This window comes from Podarcis vaucheri (assembly GCF_965113315.1).
Source record: "Podarcis vaucheri genome assembly, chromosome: 3".
NCBI classification, from domain to species: Eukaryota; Metazoa; Chordata; class Lepidosauria; order Squamata; family Lacertidae; genus Podarcis; species Podarcis vaucheri.
Genome location: NC_138761.1, coordinates 125,525,655 through 125,551,098, shown reverse-complemented (window position 1 = coordinate 125,551,098; position 25,444 = coordinate 125,525,655). Strand labels below are relative to the sequence as shown.

The following is a 25,444-nucleotide window of genomic DNA, read 5'->3' as shown; positions in this document are numbered from 1 at the left end:
TTTGCATGCTTTTTCCTGCCTCTTAACACCTCTAACTTTGCTGCTTCCTTTTCTGAGCCTGCTTCTAAAAAAGGTAAAGGTAAAGGAGCCCTGACAGTTAAGTCCAGTTGCAAACAACTCTGGGGTTGCGGCACTCATCTCGCTTTATGGGCCGAGGGAGCCGGCGTTTGTCTGCAGACAGTTTTTCCGGGTCATGTGGCCAGCATGACTAAGCTGCTTCTGGCGAAACCAGAGCAGCACATGGAAATGGTGTTTACCTTCCCGCTGGAGCGGTACCTATTTATCTACTTGCACTTTGACGTGCTTTGGAACTGCTAGGTTGGCAGGAGCTGGGACAGAGCAACGGGAGCTCACCCCATCGTGGGGATTCGAACCACCGACCTTCTGATCGGCAAGTCCTAGGCTCTGTGGTTTGCACCACAGCGCCACTCGCGCCCCTTAAAATATATGTAGAAACCACTATTTCATGTGATCCGTCTGTAATGGCAATCAACTCAAACAACACAAATTTGATACAACCACAGTTTTCCAACTTCCTATTTCTTCCCCTTTGAGATAACAGTAAAAATTCCTACACATTGCAAAGGATTCTGAAACAGATTCTGAGGGCATTCTCAGGTCATGAAGGGTGCCATCCTGGCCTAACTGCTTCTCCATTAAGTGCGCATTTCAAAATGCACTCAACATTCCCCTGAGATAGTGCCTTTCACAAAAAGTCCCACAGTTTCTCACAATCTGTCTCCTTGGTTGCTTGTCCACCAAGGCTAAGCGTCTCTTCAGGGAATCTCTGGTCAGTTTCTGTGGAATGCCAAGTTTCCTAAGAACACAATCTTAAAATGGCTGGCACATGGTAATGGTAACAAATGCCAGCACATTCTGATACAGGGAGGGGAGAGAGAATTATTCAGGCCACTTAAACTATTTGTACAATAAACTATCTGAGATAAAGGTCTTGAGAAAAATTCACAGGATGACGTTATCGTTAGCTTTGACCAGATCAAGGAATATCAGATGAAGGATCTGATTTTAGTTATTTGGGATGAGTGTAAAACTAAAATGAGAAAATGACTTTAAGAAGGTAATGCATTTAAGAGATGTAATGCTTTCAGAAACATACATTAAAGCAGTACTTTTATCTTGAGCAGAGTTAGCCATAGCGCTGCTGCATGACATGCTTCTGTTTAACATTAGTAGGTGCCAAGAAGAACCAAAAAGCTGAGAACAGATCCCCCACCCCAAAATTTGGCTAAATCCTTATATATACCTAACTGTTCCTCCAGTGAACTGAGAATAGCATTTGAACTTCGCAACAGCTCTGTCAGCTAACTAAGTTGTGAAAGAGTGACTTGCCCAGTGAGCTTCAGAGCCAAGTAGATATCTCAAAATAGGTTTTTGTATGCGCAATTGTAAAGCTCTCATCACAGCAACAGCAAGGCTCTCAACCAAAGTCTCTCGTCTTCACACATGGTGTTTTTCTTACACAGAAGGTAACTGGGAGTCAGCTCCTGTTCTGCAATAATTCTACATGTGTAGAAGCAAGCTCACACATGTGTAATTATTGCAGAACAGGATTTGTGTAGAAGCAGGCTCGGGGATGCGGGTGGCGCTGTGGGTTAAACCACAGAGCCTAGGACTTGCCAATCAGAAGGTCGGTGGTTCGAATCCCCACGATGGGGTGAGCTCCCGTTGCTCAGTCCCAGCTCCTGCCAACCTAGCAGTTCGAAAGCAAGTCAAAAGTGCAAGTAGATAAATAGGTACCGCTGTGGCGGGAAGGTAAATGGTAATTCCGTGCACTGCTTTGGTTCGCCAGAAGCAGCTTAGTCCTGCTGGCCACATGACTCAGAAGCTGTCTGCGGAGAAACACCGGCTCCCTTGGCCTATAGAGTGAGATGAGCGTGCAACCCCAAAGTCATCCGCAACTGGACCTAATGGTCAGGGGTACCTTTACCTTTACATATATTTACCTGAAAATAAGTAAAACACTTTTCAACCATATTCACATCTAATATACATTTGTTTAGGACTGCAGACACCAGTGATCAGCTGATTGGTAGTGCCTGGAAACCCTATCAACAATCAGCTGGTTGTCGGGACTTTGAAAGCCCATGCACAGCACTTTGCAAGTCCTGATAACCAGCTGATTCTTGGGGCTTGCAAAGCATTGTGCCTTTGACTAGATTTCAAACTGTGCATACTAAAACGCTTCACCTGATATCATTGTGATGTCACGTGACTGACAAACCTGCCACTCTTGTTCCACAGAGGATGGGGGAAGATAAAGATAAGTTCTGTTGGTGAGAACCAGTTCTCTACCCCTGAGTAAACAATAAACTCTGTAAGATTGTATCAATAGACACCCACAACTTGGCAGTGTGCTCTGTTTCTGTACGGTTTCTCAGTTGTCTGACATGGTTGGAAGCTAAACCCCATGTTTAAGAAACATTTTCGCACTGATAAAACAAGATAAAAATTGCTCACCTGTCCATGCTTCCCCAGTTCCATTTCAACTATTGCCACAGGGTTGTTTAATTGGTCCGCATGTCTTGACTGAGACTTTAAATCCACTCTCCAGCTGATGTTTTTCAAGCTATTTTCCCACTTGCTTTGATTTATAAGGCTGTCTCGAATTTTCACTCGATGGCTTTTCCAAAATTTGGCAATAACTGCAGCTTGCTCAGTTGTGATGCCTCCTGGTTTCTTCGTCTGTGCCGTCAAAAAAGCCTCTAGCTGATTTAAATCCATGTCAGCCGAAGCTATTGACTGAAACAAAAACAAAAAAAATATAGATTCAGGTAGGCAGCTGTGTTGGTTTGATGCAGACGAAATAAATGGTCCAGTAAAGGTAAAGGTAAAGGTACCCCTGCCCGAACGGGCCAGTCTTGACAGACTGTGGGGTTTGTGCGCCCATCTCACATCTATTGGCCGGGGGCCAGCGCTGTCCGGGGACACTTCCGGGTCACGTGGCCAGCGTGACATCGCTGCTCTGGCGAGCCAGAGCCGCACACGGAACGCCGTTTACCTTCCCGCTGGTAAGCGGTACCTATTTATCTACTTGCCCCCGGGGGTGCTTTCGAACTGCTAGGTGGGCAGGCGCTGGGACCGAGCAGCGGGAGCGCACCCCGCCGCGGGGATTCGAACCACCGACCTTTCGATCGGCAAGCCCTAGGCGTTGAGGCTTTAGCCCACAGCGCCACCCGCGTCCCACTAAAATGGTCCAGTAGACAATTTAAAAAATAAATAAATTAAAAACATAGTCTGTATTAGTGTACTTTTGGAAAACTGAGGTATGGAATACAAGTCCCTAATAATACTACATTAGTTACCACTCCTCATTCTTGCAGAAGGAAACATAGAATGGATTCAGTTAACCAGTTCCCAAAACATAATGCAGTAGTATATAATCAAGGAAGTGCGGACAGTGAACAGAAAAGGCATAAACTCTTCCATAACATACATTATTTGGTTCTTAATACACGATAAGCAGCTGTGTGAACTGCCATGCCACTATACTTTTGTGCCTACTATTGTAGCTGCAAGCAAGGTGCCACTTCCTGTCAGGTTCTGAGTTCAGAGTTGATTTCCTCCCCAACCCCATCCAAGTAAGTTACCTTCATTTTCCTTTGATTTAACGGCCTCATACAATGGAGAACAGTGAATTCTGTCACCTGGGTGACATACCTCAGCCCCGGATGTACCCCATGAACCAATTCTTCTTCCACAAGGCAGAACTTTTTCGAGAAGCACAGAGAACTCATGAGAACGGTGAGCGGTGAAAGCTGCTTGGTCTTAGCCAGCAGGTATGTGAAATTGTGGAACTCTGAATATTTTATATTTAAGCAGGAAAAAGAATAATTAAAGGCTCTTAAAAATGAAAAAAAAAGTTTGCTAACCTGCCTAGAATAAATCTGTTATGGTTCCATTTGTTCCAAACAGCTGCCTTCTCATATCTCACCCTATAAAATAGTAATACTCAATCAATCTTTATTACGGTCCAGAGACCCAACAAATCGTTACAAAGCAATACACAATTCATATAGCCTACCTCCAGGTTAAACATGCATTTTGTTCAGAATATAGGGATCATTGGTTCTTGCAACCACTGATAAAAACTTGGCCACTGCTAATGTTCTAGCATTTGTCCGGTCTTCCAATAGGAACCTGACATAGTGAGCCTCTGATTTTCCCAGAAAAGGTACCAGCAAGGGTAGTATCAGTTCAGCCCTGGCTTGCTCATATTTTGCACAGTGCAACAAAATATGTTTTATGGAATCGATGTCTTGAGCACACGAGCAAAGTCTGTCCTGGTAGGTAGGGAACTCCTCTCAACCTGCCATCCAACAATACTTTCTAATGTTACTTCCATAATGGAAGAATAATTGATCAACAAGATGGTTTTTATATTAGATCCAAAAGCAAAGCAACCCTACTACACACACAACAGGAAATACAAATATAAATTCATTATGTTTTCTGAGAAATAGAGTCTGACAAGCAAATCACTATTAGTTTCCTGAAACAGAACTTTTCTTACTCTGTTGTATGGGACCAATTTCAACCTGTTACCTCTGAGGATGTGGACAGGCTGCTTGAACAAGTGAAACCGACCACCTGTCTCCTTGCCCCTTGCCCACATTGGCTCATAAAAGCCAGACAGGGCTGAGCAAAGGGCTCCATGGGGTGGTGAGTCTTCCCAGAACAAAAAAAAAACATCTTTGGACACAGCCATAATGTTCAATTATTTTCCAGTCTCAAATATTCCATTTTCGGGCAAGATGATTGAGCAGGCGGTCACTGAACAACTCCAGGCATGCCTGGAGGATGCGGACCATTCAGATATCTTCTAATCAGGTTTTAGGCCCCACCATGGGACAGAAATCACCCTGGTCATGGTGCTCGATGATCTCCGGCGGGCTAGGGACAGAAGTAAAAGCTGTTTCCTGGTTCTACTGGATCTCTCCGTGGCTTTTGATACCATCAACCATGGTATCCTTCTGGACCGTCTAGAAGGGTTGGGAGTTGGGGGCCATGCCCAGAAAGTGGTACAGGAGCATGAGTGAGTCCCTGGGCTCTCACTTGTGGGGTGCCTCAGGGTTCCATGCCCCCCCCTCGCTTTTCAACATCTATATGAAGCTGCTGGGAGAGATCATCAGGGGGGTTGGGCTGGGTGTTCACCAGTATGTGGATGATACCCAGCTCTACCTCTCGTTTAAATCTGAACCGGTGAAGGCAGTGAATGTCCTGCGTGAGTGTCTGGAGGCAGTTGGAGGAACAGCCAAGTCTCAGGGGGGTATTGCCTGGAGGCAGAGTCTGTATGCAGAGGCCCTTCTTGGTGGTGGTGCCCACTCTGTGGAATACTATCCCATCAGATGTCAAAGAGATAAATAATTGTTCAATCTTCCATAAACATCAGAAGGCAGCCCTGTGTCAGGAAGCTTTTAATGCTTGATGCATCGTGTGTTCTTTTATACTCTGTTGGAAGTCTCCCAGAGTGGCTGGGGCAACCCAGACAGATGGGCAGGGTTCAAGTAATATATTATAATATTATTATTATTAACAACAACAACAACAACCAGGATCTAAAGTGATACTGCTGAATGCCAGTTGAGTCCGTTGTAAAGCATCTGTGATATAGATTCAGGTAGGTAGCCGTGTTGGTCTGACGCAGTCAAAATATATATTAAAAATAAAAAATTGTCCAGTAGCACCTTAGAGACCAACTAAGTTTGTTCTTGGTATAAGCTTTCGTGCGCATGCACACTTCTTCAGATACTAATCTTCTTCACATCTGAAGAAGTGTGCATGCACACAAAAGCTTATACCAAGAACAAACTTGCCGTAGTTGGTCTCTAAGGTACTACTGGACAATAAAAAAAAATAATTATATATATAATCTGTGATATAGGATTTGATCCTGGATTAGAAGGTTGACCAGGCTAGCATTACAGAGACAAGTTGAATGAAGAAGGGGAGTTAATTTCTCTGAGTTGTGCCTGGCTGTATCATTAGTACAGCATCAGCCTAGACCTGGTGGGCAGGGGGTATATGAGGTGTAGCAGTATATATAAATATTTTAAATAAACAACTAAATAAATGTATCCATGCTGGGCTCCTTTTAGAAAGGACAAAATATAAATATAATAATAGCAATCTATTTTGGGGGGAAATATCCTTGATTCTATAAGATTAAAAATATAATAATAATCACAATCCACAGAGCACATCAGGCAAGTGTGTTTAATGCTAGCTTTTATAGTTCATATATTTTAGAAGTTCTTAAAGTGTAGGTTGCACTATTTTAGTGTTGTTAGCTGCCCTGAGCCCGGCTTCGGCTGGGGAGGGCGGGATATAAATAAAATTTTTTATTATTATTATTATTATTATTATTATTATTATTATTATTCATCTCCTAAAAGTATGTGTGGTTTTAGTCACTCCTTCAACTCTTTCCCAAATGGGTACTAAAGGTAGCGTAACACTTTGTTCTATAGAAAGCTTGGGCTTTCCAAACAAAGACATTCTCTTGAAAGCCCTTTGCAAGGTCACAGCACTTGTGTGAGCTGAAAAGGAGTTTGCTTACACCCAGGGATCTTCATAACCAGAAAAATGCAGATCACAGGCAGGAAGTGTGCTGACCCCATTACTTCCTCACTGAACATAGAAACTGCAATGCTGTATTGCTCTGCCCATTAGGAAAAAAAATCGTTACAAGTTGGAATAAGCGTCCTAGTTATGCTTATGATTTATTTCATTATAACAGTTGTACTTTGTAATACATGGCTCCAGGAGGGTAGCCATGTATTCTGTTTCACAGAGCTCAGTCCTTTATTTCAAGGTTTCCTCTAATTGAAGGGCTGCCAGGTCCAAGGCCAATTTAAAGACAAAGAACCATAAGAAGGCAGAAATGGGGCTTTCAGCAATTATCACCTGGAGAGCAGACTGAGCAGGCATGCAGATCACCTAGTCGCAGTCTTTCACACTATGGTGAGACTGTTGTATTTCTGAAGTTGCATCTACACGTATAAATTAGCATTTGCAAATTGTATGCAAATATACTCCATTTTACCCACTTTTCGTTGATGTCCTTTTGACAATACATTAACTTGCCACATCTGGGAGCCCTCACAGGGGCAGACTGGTCTTTCAAATGTCAACAGTGCAAGAGCAAAACTTGGCGCCTCCTTCCACTTCTTGCCTCCTGTTCTGCTCCATTCACTACATCACAGTTGCGGCCGCCTGCAGCGCCCCCTAGGCTCAGCGCTCAGTGCGGTGGGACCGGTCACGCTGCCCTAAATCTACCTCTGGCCCTCAGGTCAGCTGACACCGTGCAGTATTGCTTCATATAAAACCAGCGCCATTTATCCTTATCATAAAAACAATATGACAGAGCAAAACAGAATAACCTGCCCAGTAGATTCAACCAAATACCAGTGTCAAGTAATGCAGCTGAATTAGATCCCTGTGGTCTAAACCACAGAGCCCAGGGCTTGCTGATCAGAAGGTCGCTGGTTCGAATCCCCATGACGGGGTGAGCTCCCGTTGTTCGGTCCCAGCTCCTGCCCACATAGCATTTCGAAAGCACGTCAAAGTGCAAGTAGATAAATAGGTCCAGCGGGAAGGTAAACTGTGTTTCCGTGCGCTGCTCTGGTTCGCCGGAAGCAGCTTAGTCATGCTGGCCACATGACCCGGAAGCTGTACGCTGGCTCCCTCGGCCAATAAAGTGAGATGAGCGCCACAACCCCAGAGTCATTCAGAGTCATATTCCTTAAGGAGGATTCCTTTTTAACAGATAAAGAACTGCATTAAATTCAGCCTATTTGGTCTGTTGTCTGAAAGGCAACTATTTCAAGGGAACCAAATGGGGCGGGGGGGGGACCCTATGGGAAATGGACGACAAGCAATAGAACTTTTAAATGACCTTCGTTGCCCTGGAGAGGTCATGTGAATTACTCTCCTTCCTTAATCTTTCCATTAAAAAAATCACGAGTTCCTATTTATTACATTTCTTCAAGCATTCTGGGAAACCAGCTTGCTGCTTTGGACTGCTCCTCAATGTCTCATCTTGTTTCACTTAGAAAGCTAAAAATAGAAGACGGGTCAGCTCATGTTTTGAAGACACGAGGGACAAAAAGTTGCAGTTCTCTCTGGCTAAATTTAGCATAGCAACACTCACTCGAGGTTACTGTAGGCAATTACTGCACATTTTGTTTTTTCTGCACACTACAGTAATGAACAAAGAGGTGCACAGCTCCACAGAACAGTGGAAATACTGTATTATTTCACAGATAGTTATGAAAGGAATACATCTTTACACTTGAGAGCTTCCACTTATTTGATTTCCAATTATGATATACCTAACTGTAAACAGAATTCATCTGAAAGCTTGTGTAAATAATACTCTAAAGCAAGGTGGATTTGATTTAAATCACGATTTAAATCACTAGTCAGTAAGACTTCATTTAAATCATTTCCCACCCTCCAGAAAGCTTCAGCCTTGCTGGCAGCCTCTTAATATTGACAATGAGATGAAGGTTTCATTTTTCGAATAATAAATTTTCAGAGAAGTTTTTACAGTTATATCAAAAATTACTGATTTGGTTATACCATTAGAAATATATAGAGAGATAATTATTAAATTATTGTGAGGTTTAGTAAGTTAACTGTTTATGTTTGGACAACTTTTCTGCTGTACTTTATTGGAAGGAGAAAAATAATCATTTCCTTAACAACAATTTATTTAACTAAAGCAATAACACTATAGGATATGTATCCATGTTTGTTAACTGATGTGGTTAAACGGTTTTTTAAAAAAGCAACAACAAAAACTTTGACTGAGTTTTAGCACACATGAAAAACTTAAAACAAATCCTTATTTCCTGATGAATAGCCTTTGGACTATAATGTAACTTAAACAGAAAACTATCTTTAGAAAGATTTTTCCTCCATAAGCATTTTATTTTAAAAATCTGATTTTAAAAAATCCGATTTAAATTTTTAAAAGCGGATTTTTAAAAAAATCATTGATTTTTATCCACCCTGCTCTAAAGTTTTAGATATGTGTGGACATAAGTGCTTCAACATCACACTTGAGACATGGCCAAACCAAGGCCATGAGGTGCATAGTAAGATGTCACAATCCTGATATTTATTTCCCCTCAATATTTATCGTATTTTTTGCACCATAACACTCACTTTTTTCCTCCTAGAAAGTAAGGGGAAATGTCTGTGCGTGCTATGGAGGGAATGCCTACGGGTGGCGGGGGGGGGGGGAGAATCTGCTGCAGTCGTGAGCAGAGGATCCATGGTTCCCCTTCCTTCCCTCCTCCGAGGCTCGCTTTGAAACAGCAAAGCGGGAGAAGAGCCGCTGAGTGGGGAGGAGAGAGGGACAGAGAGCCTGCTTGCTTTAAAGGAGCAAAGCGGGAGAGGAGAGGAGCCGCTTACACGAGTGTAAGCGGCTCCTGTCCGGTTGGCTCCTTTAAAGCAAGCAGGCTCTCTGTCCCTCTCTCCTCCCCACTCAGCTCACTAAATAGCAGCAAAGTTTTTCAGCGAGCCGGGGAGGAGGGAGAGAAGCAGAGCCTGCTTGCTTCTCCTCTTATACCCCTCTTCTGCATTATTAGCAGCATCCTTCTCCACCCACCCCACGCGTGCTCCTTGGCCCTTGAGTGCTTTTCCTTCCCTCCCCACTTAAAACGTGGTTACAAAGCACGGATCCACATGGATCCTCAGGATTTTTGCACTGGGTTACCCCAAATTCACCATCAGATCACATAGCATGTCCATGGCTACAGCTTGCACCAAAAAAATCACGCACCCACTGTTGCCTGGGGCCGCAGTGGTGCAAAAACGTGGTTACAAAGCATGGATCCACATGGATCCTCAGGATCTTTGCATTGGGCTACCTCAAACTCACCGTCAGATCACATGTCTGTGGCCACAGCATGAACCACAAAAATCATACATCCACTGTTTCGTTTAGAATATTTTTTTTCTTGTTTTCCTCCTCTAAAAACTATGTGTGTGTTATGGTCGGGTGCGTGTTATAGAGCGAAAAATACGGTATTTAATAATATTGAAATCCTGGTATTTATTCCCCTCAAGCCCAAAAGAACTAGACATACATAAGTAGTAAAAGGCTCTGCAGCCATGCATATCTACTAATTAATAGTTTGCAATGTCACAATAAGACTGCAGCCTGGGAGCTTCGGTTGTTGCACCTGGCCCCGCAGTCCGGCAGTAGCCAGGGGCCACCTGGCTGGTGGGAGAAGCTTGGCTCTCTTCTTTAATTTCAATTGTTTCCACGATGAAAACAAGCAGTTAATGTCACAGGCCATTGCTTAGTGGGCAGAGTGTTGGACTAAGGGAAATCCAGGGAAGATGCAGCTATGAAGCTCCGCAGACAGGGTTGCATCTGTCCGGCTTTCTGAGCTACAATGCGTCACCCTTCCCCTCCAAGTTAGTGATGACATTCAGTGTTGGGAAGGGAGGGGGGCAACACCCCCACCGGCTGTGGCTGCATTTGTCACCCGCTCTTAGCATAAACTACCTCCCAGGGCTGCAGCAATGATAATATTAGAAGGGAATTATGCATGCCAGCCTGAAATCCTTGGGGGAAGGGGAGAATAAAAATTTAATAAAAATGCTTTATTTAAGTTAATGCAATTGCTTTATAAATCACAACCATCAACCAACATTTGCTGATTACAGAAAGTACAAAAACTTGTTGATTATCTTCTTGGGTTTGTTTGTTTTATAAAAAATATCACTTGTTATGTGGCTGGTCAACTGAACAATGTTTACTGTCCACGCTACAGGTTTACCATGTTAAATATTGAAACGGATTTCATAGTTTAAATACAGCTACTTCAAGAAAAATGGAGTGGTTGGGGAAATCAGGAGCAACCACAAGTTGTTTTGCACTGCTCCAAGACAGAACAAATTGCTCCCACTGAAACATTAACAAAAAGGGAAAAGGCAGAAATGATACACATAAGCCACCATGGTTGCCATATTCTGGACTTGATTGGTCCTAGCATCTCCTTTGCCTGACGACCATCTTGCTTTTGTTTAACTTATCCGGTATATGAGACAGTTGCCTGTTCTTTCTCTACAAGTATTTAGGCCACATTCTCTTAGTATCATGGAGAGTTGTACCAATTTTCACTGCACAAACGTACAACTTCAGTTTCAGCCAGATGGAAATGCAATATGGCCCAATTTAATAAGCAAAACATGCAGACAAGCTGGCCTATCTATATAAAACTGAAAAGTAATTGGGAGTACAGAGTAGATTTAAGACACCCACAAAATTTAAGGTCCCTGCCATGCAGTGCTATGTGTGTCCACCGACACCCGGGTTTAAGCATGTACAGGATTGTCACCTCAAGAACTGGAATGTGTTTCAAGCGAACCCCATGGCGGCAGCAGGCGATGCTCCTCCCACAGCTCCTGCACCACGTTGACCTCCCCATGGGTGGCTCCTCCCCCTCTTGGTAAGTAGCGGCAACCCTCAGAAGAACCAGGCGCGCAACTCCATCTTCCTGGCTCCTGTTGGCCGATGGCACTATCAGGGCTCCTTTGACTTGAACCATTGGCTGCTCAGAAGATGCTCAGCTTGTCTTCTGTTAGGAAAACACTGGAGAAGCCAGTAGGAGAACCTCCCTCTGCAAATTATTTGTACCACTGAGCATAGAGCTTGCTGATGGGAAGGTTGGCGGTTTGAATCCCCACGACGGGGTGAGCTCCCGTTGCTCGGTCCCAGCTCCTGCCAATCTAGCAGTTCAAAAGCACATCAAAATGCAAGTAGATAAATAGGTACCACTCTGCTGGGAAGGTAAACAGTGTTTCCGTGCGCTGCTCTGGTTCTCCAGAAGCGGCTTAGTCATGCTGGCCACATGACCCGGAAGCTGTACGCCGGCTCCCTCGGCCAATAAAGCGAGATGAGCGCCACAACCCCAGAGTCGTCTGCAACTGGACCTACTGGTCAAGGGTCCCTTTACCTTTACTGTACCTTTTTGATACAGCAATTGTGCAAATGGGCTGCGTGTCATCTAGAGAACTGCTAAGGTGATCTCAGACACCGGTACATTTTTCTCTTTCCCTACCTTTTAAAATCCCACAAACTGCTTTTAACTCTCCCTGCTTTCAAAAGCCGTTTTCTATACAGCACAAGGTAGTTTTCACTACTGAAAAACAAGGTTTAAAGCCCTCCTAGACCACAAGGAACTACCGGTAGTTTTAGGGTCTCTTTAATCCTTGTAATCATATTTAAGTATAAAATAATTCAGCTAAAGAGATTATGGGGGTGGAGGTGGGGGAGGTCACACACAATAAAAGGGAAATAGTTATAATGTTTTAAACATTCTGTCCAACTCTGGAGGTGGTTCTGTATTTTGTAGGGTTGTGAACTACATTAAGAAAGGTTTTATGGAATTTCAGGGACACTGACCTTTAAATAGAATACAGCTGGATGAGCCTGTTCATGCTAAAGCTTAGAAAACTGAAAGAGAAATAACAAAATCCTCTTGCCTCTAAAAGGAAAGGAAAAGGAAAGTGCACTCAGAAAAGTATTTAATGAGCTCTTCCAAATGGCAAACAGCTAAGCCCTTGCCTTTGTGAGAAAGAGAGCTGTAATGCTTTGTACTTCAGAGGTCAAGAAAGAAGATCTTAAGCAGAAGAGCCTGGGATGGGGAAAATGCAGCCTACCTCCAATCAATAATCCCTGTAGTGCGCAAGAGGACACAGGCTCAGTCTTTATTGATTTATGTAACGCCTGGATGTGGAGGTGGTGCTTTAGAATCTAATAAGACATTCGAGGTTTGCTACATTCTGTAACCTGATTCAGAAATATGAGGAAACTGCAGGATGTATTCTGCAGGACTGCTTCCTGCGCAAGGAAGTGTTGGAATACTGTACCACCAAAGGGTTGTGAACATACTATATGCTAAACACCCTGGAACTTTAGGTCGACCCTCAAGACCTGGCAATCTGATTTATATCCAAACATGAGAGAGGGACAATTCAGGGAAAATGTGTGATACCGTTAACTGAATTCAACCTCATCTTCCAAAAACGGGTAGCTAGACAACAGATCTTTAAATTTCTGACTCACAAATGTATGTCTTATTTTCAGAGTGTTCTCAAAGTGCGCACACTTTATCATTTTAGTTGTGCCAAGTTAAAGGGTAGCTATAGTTCATGTTTTAAAACAGAATTCCTATCTTTAGTAGCACTGAATCTAAACTTGTGGAGGAAAACACAGGAGAATGGTATTTTAATGCTGGCAAGACATAATTGCCCCATTAAAAGTGTGTGAAAGAAACCTGGCCAGTCCAGAGTAAACACATAGTGCTTAAGCCCCTAGTAATAAAAACAATAAAACAAGCATGCTTAACTTTGGCTATATTGTTCTTTTTAATTCATTCTAAAAAGCCAGATACATTTGTTTATCACAAAGTTAAACCAAAGTTATACATTTTAAAATAATCTACACATTGTAAACATCGTGATTTACCTGTTTCAGGTTTAGTCTGTGTCAGTTATAGCTGACTAAGATTAACAGTGATGCGAAATAAGCAAAATAATAATTTGAACCCCTTATTTCATTTGACAGCATCAACTATTCAGAAGTTTCCTATTTTCTTTTTTTGCTATTTATTTTATACAGTGTTGTTCAACAGAGATTTTAAATAGGAAAAGAAAAGAAGGCAACCAGAATCTGAATTGTGAAAGCTGGAGAAAAACTGAAGGGTCTTCAAAATCTTTATTCTCTAATTATACGATTAAGTAGAAATAAGCAATGTGTGTAACAGTTCTGTTACTTCATTAAGCAGGAGAAAGGGCAGAGAAAAGCAATAATAATGGAGTTGGAATATCTTCCCTACATGTAAAGAATTATGACAAGGACTATGTTAACAAAAAAGAAAAGAGTGGGGGAACATTGAAGACGATGGCTCATTCAATAAGACTGGAATAGGTTTAGGACAAACAAGAATATGCCGTCCGTGAGCTTTCGGAGAAGGTGAACCTTTGGTATGATTCAGCAAAACAACTGCTATATTCTTATAGGCTCTTTCTTACATCAACAAGATACAATGAAGTGCACTTTGTGCTGTTCTCATTTCTTCGCTTGGCCAGTGGGCATCAATAAATTAGACAGTTAACTGGCACAGTACATACTGTACAAGCCCACAAATTAAATGAGGCACTACAACAGTAGAAATAAAACATTTTCAATTAAAGTAAGGAACACAGCACCTTGGCATAGTCACAGACCCCATGGGTGATATCACATGTTCATCATACTCAGAGTAGACCCACTGAAATCAATGGCCTTAAGTGATTTATTTCCTGTCTTCGGGGACGGGGGGAGCAGTTTGCAAAGGATTGTTGAAAATGGAAATCTATTCTGTGCAGACTTTATTAAAAGGTAGCGAATGCAGAAGACAAAAAATGTACTTTCAAATAATGAAGTCTTCAGGGTATAAAAATATTTATTTATTTGTGTATTTATAACCTGCACCGTTCTAAAAATATTTCAAGGTGCAGTACAACATTAGAAGGAGTGTCACAAAATAACAGCAAAACCAAATAACTGCTTCTGATCCAGAGATTTCTTATCAACTCTGCCTGTCAGTTCCTTCGGTTTTCAGCTGCTCTTTGCCCCACACTCAGATTGGGCAAGCTAGTTTGGGCAGCCCATTCAAAGGCCAGCATTGTTTGCTCATTAACTAGCATTAATTGTAACCAAGGCATGCCAAAGCTAAAGGAAGTCTTTGAATAACAGGACTGCGTAGTTCACCATATTAAGTATTTTGGCTGATCCCCAAATCGTCTCTTCTTGAGAAACAAGCGATGCCAGCTCAAATGCTAGTTCTACCATCACTTTTCCTGTATAATGTTTTACTTACAGACTACAGTGGTACCTCAGGTTACATACGCTTCAGGTTACAGACACCAATAACCCAGAAATATTACCTTGGGTTAAGAACTTTGCTTCAGGATGAGAACAGAAATCGTGCTCTGGTGGCGCGGCAGCAGCAGCAGCAGGAGGCCCCATTAGCTAAAGTGGTGCTTCAGGTTAAGAACAGTTTCAGGTTAAGAATGGACCTCCAGAACGAATTAAGTACTTAACCTGAGGTACCACTGTAGTCTGAAAACAAAGCCAGTTAAGAAAAGCAACACATTATTTATTCCTTGCAGCAATAGCCATGTGTAATGCTTCTCTTCTCTTCTCTTTTCATTTTATTTTATTTATTACATTTCTTTCCCCTTTCTTCTACCATGGAAACTCAACTCAGTGTACATACAGGGAGGAATTCAATGCTGTGCTATTATGATCAGTGCAAGCGTTTCTACTTGCTAGACAGAACAATCTCCTCCTTTCTCGCCCCCCCCCAACGACTGTTCTGGGGTTCTCCCCACCCCCCAAGATGATCAGGTGATTGCGCAGGCGGAGGCTGGAAGTGGGGGGAAAGCCTTCAGACTATGATCCGGCGCTGCTGTGGTCTAAATTTCCATACTTAGTAAATTGGGACATCCATTTCAACAGGAAAGATGCTAATGATTCAATCACACTGCTTTGCCCTGCACCAATTTTTCCATCTATGTATTAATCCCATCCAGACCTGAATAGGTACAGATTAATATGCAGCCCCCAAGATACCGACAAAAGGTTTTTGGAGTGCAAACTCATATAGAGAGCTTTATTGAGAGACTGAAGCAGTAGTCAACCTTGTGAGAGGTCTCTGATATAAAAGATAATACAGATTCAGAATGAGAAATGCGGCCATTGCTTAGAAACACGTTCTGAACTGAAGGAACTTGAAAAACAAATCATCACATGAGCTGACTATAACCTTCTTGCAGAACAACAAGTCTTGTCGTGGCTTAGTGAGCCATCTGTACTACAAGGATGAAGGTATGTGTTACACATTATTGGTATGAAAGTAGTGTTCTTCCTAAAGTGCAGTAGCAAACTCATGCTTCCAGCTGCAATGCAATCCTAATTCCCGTGGTTTCTCTGTCAGATAGCTGAAGCACTCTGGTAACTGCTGTTCAATAATTAGCAGAGGTCAATCACAAGCATTTTAATTCTCAAGGATGAAAAGCACTGTTCAAAAAATAAGCCTGAAGAGGGAGTTGCTATAGAAGGAGCTCTGTTGTGCTGGCTCCCTCTAGCACAACTACTCAGTTGAATCCGGTCCATAGGGACCATAAAAGACACATCACAAGACCGTCCCCCTTCCTCACACAAAAGCCTTACCAGTTGAACATACCATTAGACCCATTCAGACCTGCAACAGTGCCACTGACACGTGAAGATCCTTAGGCCTTTGTGCTCATAAAGGAAGAAACATATAAGCTTGAAAAATGATTTCGTGCAGGACAAGGCTATGAGTGGCTACTAGTCATTATGTCTTTGTTCTATTTCTACTGCAAGAGGCAGTGATGTCTTTGAATGCCAGGTGTTGGGAAATGCACATGGGCAGGTACTGTTCTGCTCACATCCTACTTGAAAGCTTCCCCCAGGTCTATGGTTGGCCAGTGTAAGAACAGTGACCCAGCAGGCTCTTCTAACATTCTTATTTGAGAGCCAGTGTGGTGTAGTGGTTAAGAGCGGTAGACTCGTGATCTGGGGAACCGGGTTCGCGTCTCCGCTCCTCCACATGCAGCTGCTGGGTGACCTTGGGCCAGTCACACTTCTTTGAAGTCTCTCAGCCCCACTCACCTCACAGAGTGTTTGTTGTGGGGGAGGAAGGGAAAGGAGATTGTTAGCCGCTTTGAGACTCCTGAAGGGGAGTGAAAGGCGGGATATCAAATCCAAACTCTTCTTCTTCTTCTTCTTCTTATTTGTGCCTTCCCTTTTCCAATTCACCACTATTGCATCATTCAGTTGCATTATGCTGTAGGTACTTACAGCTTCTCAACTACTGAATATAGAGGGAGAGGCAACAAAAGCAGTCATGTACAATGTAATATCTAGCATCTCTGAAATAAGCTAAGCAAAAAAGAAGCAACAGATTTAGGAAGCAATCCAAACTCCACCCTTCCACTGGTGGGGCTTTGTGGAATGGGGAAGCCAATGCCTCATGCATAGCTCTCGGCATTCACGTCAGAAAGTGGGGCGGGGGGGGGGAGATGAGTGGGCTTGTTTCCAGGTCAATGCTGTTCAGTGCCGGATTTACGTGTAAGATAAACAAGCTCTATCTTAGGCCCCACTATCTTGGGGGCCCCCAAAAAAATTAAAGGGAAAAAACCTGGATGTACATTTCCAAAATATCAGATAAAAAACTAATAAAATAAAGCCTACATACAGCAACAGTGTTTTGTGTTGTGTAGGCTCCTATTTGTGATGTGGAAATGGCTTTAGACACCTATTAAAGGTAAAGGTACCCCTGACGTTAGGTTCAGTCGTGAATGACTCTGGGGTTGTGCACTCATCTCGCTCTATAGGCCGAGGGAGCCAGCATTTGTCCACAGACAGTTTCTGGGTCAGGTGTCCAGCATAACTAAGCCGCTTCTGGCGAACCAGAGCAACGCACGGAAACGCCGTTTACCTTCCTGCTGCATAGGTACCTCTACTTGCACTTTAATGTGCTTTTGAACTGCTAGGTGGGCGGGAGCAGGGACCAAGCAACAGGAGCTCAGTCCGTTGCGGGGATTCGAACCACCAACCTTCTGATTGGCAAGCCCTAGGCTCTGTGGTTTAGACCACAGCGCCACCCACGTCCAAGATACCTATTAGGTCCATAAATTACCATATAGCATATATTCAACGCAAAAAACAGCGACGATTTGTTGTTGACAAAGGACAGCTGGACATATAAAGGGCCCCATTACCTTCAGTAGCTTAGGGCCTCATCAAACCTATATCTGGCCCTGATGCCGTTGCACAGTGGCTCAGTCTCGCCTCCTCCCTTGGAATGCCCCAGGAGGCCTCCTGCTCACCCATGTAATTTTTGGAGGGCATCTGAGCTTGGAAAAGCAACACCTCTGCCTAACCTCAGCAGCCCAGCTTAGTGGGGCTTGGGTTGCTCTGTTAGGCTACACTCTTAAATACACTTAACATGAAAGTGCATTCTCTTGACATCAGCGTGTTTTGCTTCCTAATGGGCTTGGGACATTAAAATATATGCATGGTTTTGAGACGCGGGTTTGTGGGACGCGGGTGGCGCTGTGGGTAAAACCTCAGAGCCTAGGACTTGCCAATCGCATGGTCAGCGGTTCGAATCCCTGCGGCGGGGTGCGCTCCCGTTGCTCGGTCCCAGCGCCTGCCAACCTAGCAGTTCGAAAGCACCCTCGGGTGCAAGTAGATAAATAGGGACCGCTTACTAGCGGGAAGGTAAACGGCGTTTCCGTGTGCGGCTCTGGCTCGCCAGAGCAGCTTTGTCACGCTGGCCACATGACCCAGAGGTGTCTGTGGACAGCGCTGGCTCCCGGCCTCTAGAGTGAGATGAGCGCACAACCCTAAGAGTCTGGCAAGACTGGCCCGTATGGGCAGGGGTACCTTTACCTTTAATGGTTTTGAGAGAATTGTATGGCCTGCTTTAGATGTGATTGCGCTTACCCTACAATTAGGCTTGCAGGTCGAAAGTTCTCCTAGATCTGGCATTTCTGGGTGTACAGGGGTCATCAGTAGCCAGAAGTGTCTGTAAACAGTTTCAGCTGGTGTTCTAAATTATAATCCTCTCAGGGGTAATGATTAGGAATGGACCTAACCAAAGTCATTATCTCCAGCTCTCACCCCAACCAGACTACTGTTACACTGCACATAGGCTGTCATTCAAACGCACCTGGAATTTCTGACTTGCTCAAAGTGCAGAAGCTGTATTATTAACTAGCGTATGCTGTGTGGGACTTGTAACACCAATCGGTTTCATCTTTTTGGCTAACTATTTGCATCCAGGATTAATTCAAAATGCTGATTAAAACTGTAAAGGTTGTAAACAATGAAATTAATTCAACAGGGACAAATGAAAAGTTCTACACTTATGTAGAAAGAACCAGCTGCACAAATATAAGATGGGGGACACGTGGCTTGCCAGTAGTGTACGTGAAAAGGATCTTGGGGTCTTAGTAGACCACAAGCTTATTAACATGAGTCAACAGTGTGGTACAGCAGCAAAGAAGCAAATGCTATTCTAGGCTGCATCAACAGAAGTACAGTGGTGCCCCGCAAGATGAATGCCTCGCAAGACGAAAAACCCGCTAGACGAAAGGGTTTTCCGTTTTTCGATGCGCTTCGCAAGACAAATTTCCCTATGGGCTTGCTTCGCAAGACGAAAACGTCTTGCAAGTCTTGCGATTTTTTTTGCTTCCCCCCTTTTTCTAAGCCGCTAAGCCGCTAATAGCCTTTTAGCCGCTAAGCCTTTAATAGCTGCTAAACCACTAAACCGCTAATAGCGCTAATCCGCTAACAGGGTTGCTTCGCAAGACGAAAAAACCGCTAGACGAAGAGACTCGTGGAACGGATTATTTTCGTCTTGCGAGGCACCACTGTATAGTGTTCAGATCAAGGGAAGTAATAATAGCACTCTATTCTGCCTTGGTCAGACCACACCTGGAATACTGTGTCCAATTCTGGGCACCACAGTTTAAGAAGGATGTTGACAAGCTGGAAGGTGTGTAGAGGAGGGCAACTAAGATGATCAAGGATCTGGAAACCAAGCCTTATGAGGAGTGCTTGAAGGAGCTGGGTATGTTTAGCCTGGAAAAGAGGAGATATGATAGCCATCTTCAAACATCTTAAGGGCTGTCACATGGAAGCTGGAGCAAGCTTGTTTCCTCCTACTCCAGAGGGTAGGACTCAAACCAATGGCTTCAAGTTACAAGAAAGGAGATTCTGACTAAATACCAGGAAATTTCTGACGGCAAACACTGTTTGACTGTGGAACGTACTCCCTCAGAAGGTTGTTAACTCTCCTTCGTTGGAGGATGGATAGATTATTAAAGCAGAGGGTGGGTGGTCATATGTCCTGGATGCTTTAGCTGAGATTCCTGCCTTGCACAGGGTTGGACTAGATGACCCTCTGGGTCCTTTCCAACTCTGCAATTCTATGATTTCGCTATCTGAAGGACTAGCCTGCCTGCCTTGAAACTCTATTCTACGTCCCACCATCCAAGTCAGAAGCGGGCACAAGGGATACAGCCCTCTCAGTTTCAGCATCCAGATTGTGGAATGCCCTCCTGAACGATGGCCACTGGGTGCTTTGCCTATCATATTTACATACTGAACCCCCCTTACTATTTCTGTGGGCTTTTGGCACTGCACGAACTCTGTGGTTTTAATCTGTTAAAAACTGTTGTTTTCAACAATTAACTTCGTTTCATTGCAGCCCGCCTTGCAGTTCTCATCATCAAAAGGCAGGCTAAAAAAGCACTTAATAAAATATACAATGATATTGCATAACGGTTATAGGTTACGTACAATTCCATATTAATTATGCAACTTGTTTAATATTCAACCAGAGTTGAATAACAAAATGCTGCAGAAGTCAGCATAATATATTTTGTATGTTCTAAGAAACGATACATATTCATGAATTTTAAATACAGAATTTTAAAACAAGAACTATGACCCATCTACCAGTATTTGAAGCTGATATTGTATTGCCACCTAGAGGCAGAAAATGAAGTCGCCTCTGCTCAAATGATTTCCGTAAGGATGGTGTACAGTACTTCGGATAACAAGTGGAATAATTTCAACTTTCAAGGCTAGACTATACATCCATAGTTTTTGCGGATGAATGTGAAGTTTCAGTCTGAAATACACAAGACATTACTGCTTGACAACCAACTATTCCAGTTACAATTTCTATGGTAAACAGACCGGTCAATGAGATGGCCAGCATCTAAAGTGGAAAGAGAATGCAAATGCCTAATACTGGTGGGGTTTGCATGTCACTCTACACCATAATTAAAATGGACTATTGTTTAATGTAAGGTTTAATGTAAATAGGCAGCATGCTGCTCCAAAGTCCACACTTTTCACTTTGCCCTGTTGGAGAGGAAACAAGCCAGAGTCTAGGCTTGTGGTTTGTTTGTCTCCAAACACAATGCAAGCATAAGCCAAAGTTTGTTTCTTGGCTTACCCCTCCTCATTTGTTTGGGGGAAAAAAACCATGAGCCCAGCTTCACAGGCAGTAACAAGGCAGATTCTAGCTAGTTTCTTCACTGGCGTGGTAGCAACAAGAGCAGAGGAGAGGAGAAGCGTGGCCCTCGGAGCGGCATGCGCCAGCATGCTGCCCATTCACATTAAACCACATTTAATTTAATTAGGGTTTACTGTGACCTGCAAATCAGGTCACTATGTGAGCAAATGCAGTACCCTCATGAAAAGGAATGCCTCTGAAATACCAGTTGCTACAGATCACAGCGGAAAGGGGCTTCTTTTGCTGGTGCTCTGCTGGGGGCTTCCCTGTGGCCTCTGACTAGCCACCCTGAGAGCAGAGTGCTGAACTTGGTGGGTCTTCTTATGTTCTTTTGAAAATGATTCCAAAAAGATGTTTTGCAGGCCTAAAATGCAGTATTACTAATTCTTCTTGCAAGAGTACTAAATCTTTTTGCGCCGATACACTCCTACACCACAGAACTTTTCCCAGCATCATTATATTTTATTCATTTTCTGTCAGGCACGTCACTGCAGAAACTATATTTGCAAACACACTGCTAGGTCATGGGAGGTGGGGTCAACGAAGGTAAGACTCAAAGAAGGCACACAAAAAGAAAATGATGGAGTGAGCAACATGTATTTGTGGGGAGACGGAGAAGACCCAGACCCAAGAAATTTTTATTGCCACATATTAAACTGGAAACATCCAGAGGGACAGACAGGTAACAATAAACAGAAAACGGTACAGAAAATATAATGTGTGCAGATATGTAAGCTGAAATAAATTACATAAATGGGAAGAAATCAGAAGGCCCCTACCACTTGGCAACGTCAGAAGAGAATGTAAAATCACTCGCAAAATATTTAACAATGAATTACAGTACAGTGGTACCTCGGGTTAAGTACTTACCATAATTTGTTCCGGAGGTCTGTTCTTAACCTGAAACTGTTCTTAACCTGAAGCACCACTTTAGCTAATGGGGCCTCCTGCTGCCGCCACACCGCTGGAGCACGATTTCTGTTCTCATCCTGAAGCAAAGTTCTTAACCCAAGGTACCATTTCTGGGTTAGCGGAGTCTGTAACCTGAAGCGTATGTAACCTGAAGCGTCTGTAACCCGAGGTACCACTGTATGTTAATTTCTATCCACCCATCAGAGGTAGAATGTCCTAGTTGCGTCCTTCACATAGCCTGAAGCACACTTATGAAAATAAATTATCTTAAACAATTGTCCTGCCTCCCCAACAGTGATGTGGGTTTTTCGGGGGGGGGGGGAATGAATTAAAAGTAATTTGCATTGGAAAAGGTTAGCTAGAGAGTAAGCAAATTTTGTATGTTTCTTGTTCTTCCATTGAGTAAACAAAGCTAAACACTTTGAAACTACCAAGTCTGCCTGATATTTATTTGCAGTTGGCATGCATTCATTGCTACTAATGAACTTTATGAAACAGATTTTGTTTTACCTCATGGAAAGTTTTTGCTCTGCAGCACTGCTTCACAATAAGCATAGCTCAGGGTGGGAATCGCCACCATCCGGCCCCCAGGGCCACCCTGAGCTATGCTGTTATAGTAACCTTACATAAACCAGTTTGTGAGGTCCACCTGAAAGGAGCTATATAAATACAACAAATAAATAAGTCTGCTTGCTCATATGGTTCTCATTTTATCTCCACAACAACCCTGAAATATACTCGGAGTCAAGTGGATTTCATGCTCTTTATTCAGCTCATAGTAGCGAGGAATGGAAGTTTCCCCAACCTGTCTGCTTTATATGCATTATTTAAACAATGTATAAAGGTAAAGGTAAAGGTACCCCTGCCCGAACGGGCCAGTCTTGACAGACTCTGGGGTTTGTGCGCCCATCTCACATCTATTGGCCGGGGGCCAGCGCTGTCCGAAGACACTTCCGGGTCACGTGGCCAGCGTGACAACGCTGCTCTGGCGAGCCAGAGCCGCACACGGAACGCCGTTTACCTTCCCGCTGGTAAGCGGTACCTATTTATCTACTTGCCCCCGGGGGTGCTTTCGAACTGCTAGGTGGGCAGGCGCTGGGACCGAGCAGCGGGAGCGCACCCCGCCGCGGGGATTCGAACCGCCGACCTTTCGATCGGCAAGCCCTAGGCGCTGAGGCTTTAACCCACAGCGCCACCCGCCACAGCGCCAATGTATAGAATTGGCTAATTCCGGGATTCACCTGTAGGCCAATCAGGTTGCGGATTCCCTTTCAACTGGGGCTGGATTGGGTGGCTCCTGCGGACCAATCAAACTGCTGCATTCTGGATCCTATTGTTCTAGGACCAATCAGAGTGCTGCATTCTGAATCCTATTGTTCTAGGACCAATCAGACTGCTGCATTCTGGATCCTATTGCTCTAGGACCAATCAGACTGCTGCATTCTGAATGCTATTGTTCTATGGACCAATCAGAGTGCTGCATTCTGAATCCTATTGTTCTAGGACCAATCAGATTGCTGCATTTTGGATCCTATTGTTCTAGGACCAATCAGACTGCTGCATTCTGGATCCTATTCAACTCAGTACATAACAACCCTGTGAGGAAGGTTAGACTGAGAGTGGGCTACTGGACCAAGTCCCCCCCCCCCCTAGTGAGGGAGGATTTGAATCCGGATCGCCCAGGTCCTGGTCTGACGCTCTAACCACTAGGCCACCCGGCCTGATTCCTCTAATCCTCTTTCGAAGCTATTGGCTGCTCAGCTGCGCCGCCCCGCCTTCCGCCCGCCCCGCCTCCCCCAAGGCGCCGCTCCATTGGCTGCCCGGCAGCTCTACCTGGCCCGCCGGCCCCGCCCCCGTTACCTTGACGACGCCCGTCGTCTTGGCCAGCAAGGCCCGGAATTCCTGCGGTGCCGTTTCCGGGTAGAGCTGGTCCCGCAGCAGCTCCTCCGTGATCTCCGCGTTGCCGTAGTAGGTGGCCTGGGCGATGCCGTTCAGCAGCCCCAGCAAGGGCTTGGCGGCCTCCGCGGGAGGACGGTCCGCTGCCGCCGCCATCTTTCCCGAGGGGACTAGGCCGCAGCCAGGAAGATTGGTTCGGACGGCGGCCGGGCGGGGACAAAGCAAGCCGTAAGCGGGGCGATCCTGCCTAGCTCGGTGGCGACCCCTGCTGGTCGCCGTAGTAATAACAATGGTAACAGAACAACAATAGTAAACCACGTTGTTGGTTAACATCGGAAACATTATTGTTTTTTCACGTTTGAGCTTGCAGGGTTGTTTTTTAAAGAGTGTTTTTTTTCTTTTTACAATCAAGCGCTGATTCATTTTATGAAATAAATAAAAAGCACTGAAGTAAAGGTGTTCTCTTCAACGCAGGTTTCCCATGGACAAGGCAGTGGGGCGTCGTCGGTGAAACCTCCGCTACACACAATGGCCTTTTAATGCATGTCTGGAAGTTATTTAAGCCAACCAACCGCGCAGTGCATGGGACCGGGGAGGGCTTCGGTGTAATGTGCAAAAGGCCACAAGTAGCAGGAGAAAGGCTTTGTGATGCTATCTAGGGTCACATGGGAAACGCAATTTCCATCTTAAGCAAAGAAGCCCATGCCCCTCTGGACCTTACTCTCTTCCTCATTTTTGCACATTGTACCGGTAACTGTGATCCTATTTAATAATGCTACAATCAGTGCTTTTTTCGTAAAAAAATATTGAGGGGTACAGTGAACCCTCTGGATACGGATTTAATTCGTTCCGGGGGTCCATGCACACCCCCAAAAATCCGTAACCAGAGGCTTCTGCACATGCACAAGCGGCAAAATGCGGAAAAATACGTATTACCTATCCACAGAGTTATGTAACCTGAGTGACCACTGTACTCTCATTTTCCTACTCGTTGAAATACTGCCCCTCAATGAGGCCAAACTTAGATTCACAAAATAGGGGTATGCATACCCCTGCGTCCCCCCAGAAAAAAGCACTGGTTACAATAACTTTCTCGCTAGGTGCTGAGCTGGTCTCCCTATAAGACCAGATGAGGCAACCCTCTTAAACTGGCCTTCGCTGGAAAGGGCATATTTTATTGATCCCCCTGTCTGAAAAATACAGTAGAGAACACATTTCCTTTTGAGCTACTCTTATTGACTCATGGATGAAGAGACATAGGCAACATTCTTTATAAATGTGAAAAGAGGTGTGCTACTAACACACATCTATTTCCATTCAAAGTATGTTTGTAAGGAATAGGCAACTCATTGTAACCATGTAAACTTACATGAATCTCTCTCTACATTGTTGAAATATCTCTGTGGATCCATATTTAAAGGAAATTGTCTCCTTTTCACTCATATGTTGTTATTATCACTGAAAATACTGGTGCTCTCTCTTGTCACATT

At 44.0% G+C, this 25,444-nt stretch overlaps 1 protein-coding gene across 1 annotated transcript in view; it reads right to left on the bottom strand.

Annotated features, from left to right (window-relative positions):
- COMMD1 (copper metabolism domain containing 1) overlaps window positions 1–24,319 on the bottom strand; it is a 61,502-nt gene extending 37,183 nt beyond the window's left edge. The window contains exons 1-2 of the mRNA XM_082216532.1: window positions 23,919–24,319; window positions 2,479–2,760 (exon numbers count right to left, since the gene is read on the bottom strand). Coding sequence (XP_082072658.1) covers window positions 2,479–2,760; window positions 23,919–24,296 — 660 coding nt within the window. The 5' untranslated portion in view covers window positions 24,297–24,319. The remainder of the gene's footprint in view (window positions 1–2,478; window positions 2,761–23,918) is intronic.
- Between the last annotated feature and the right edge of the window lie 1,125 nt (window positions 24,320–25,444).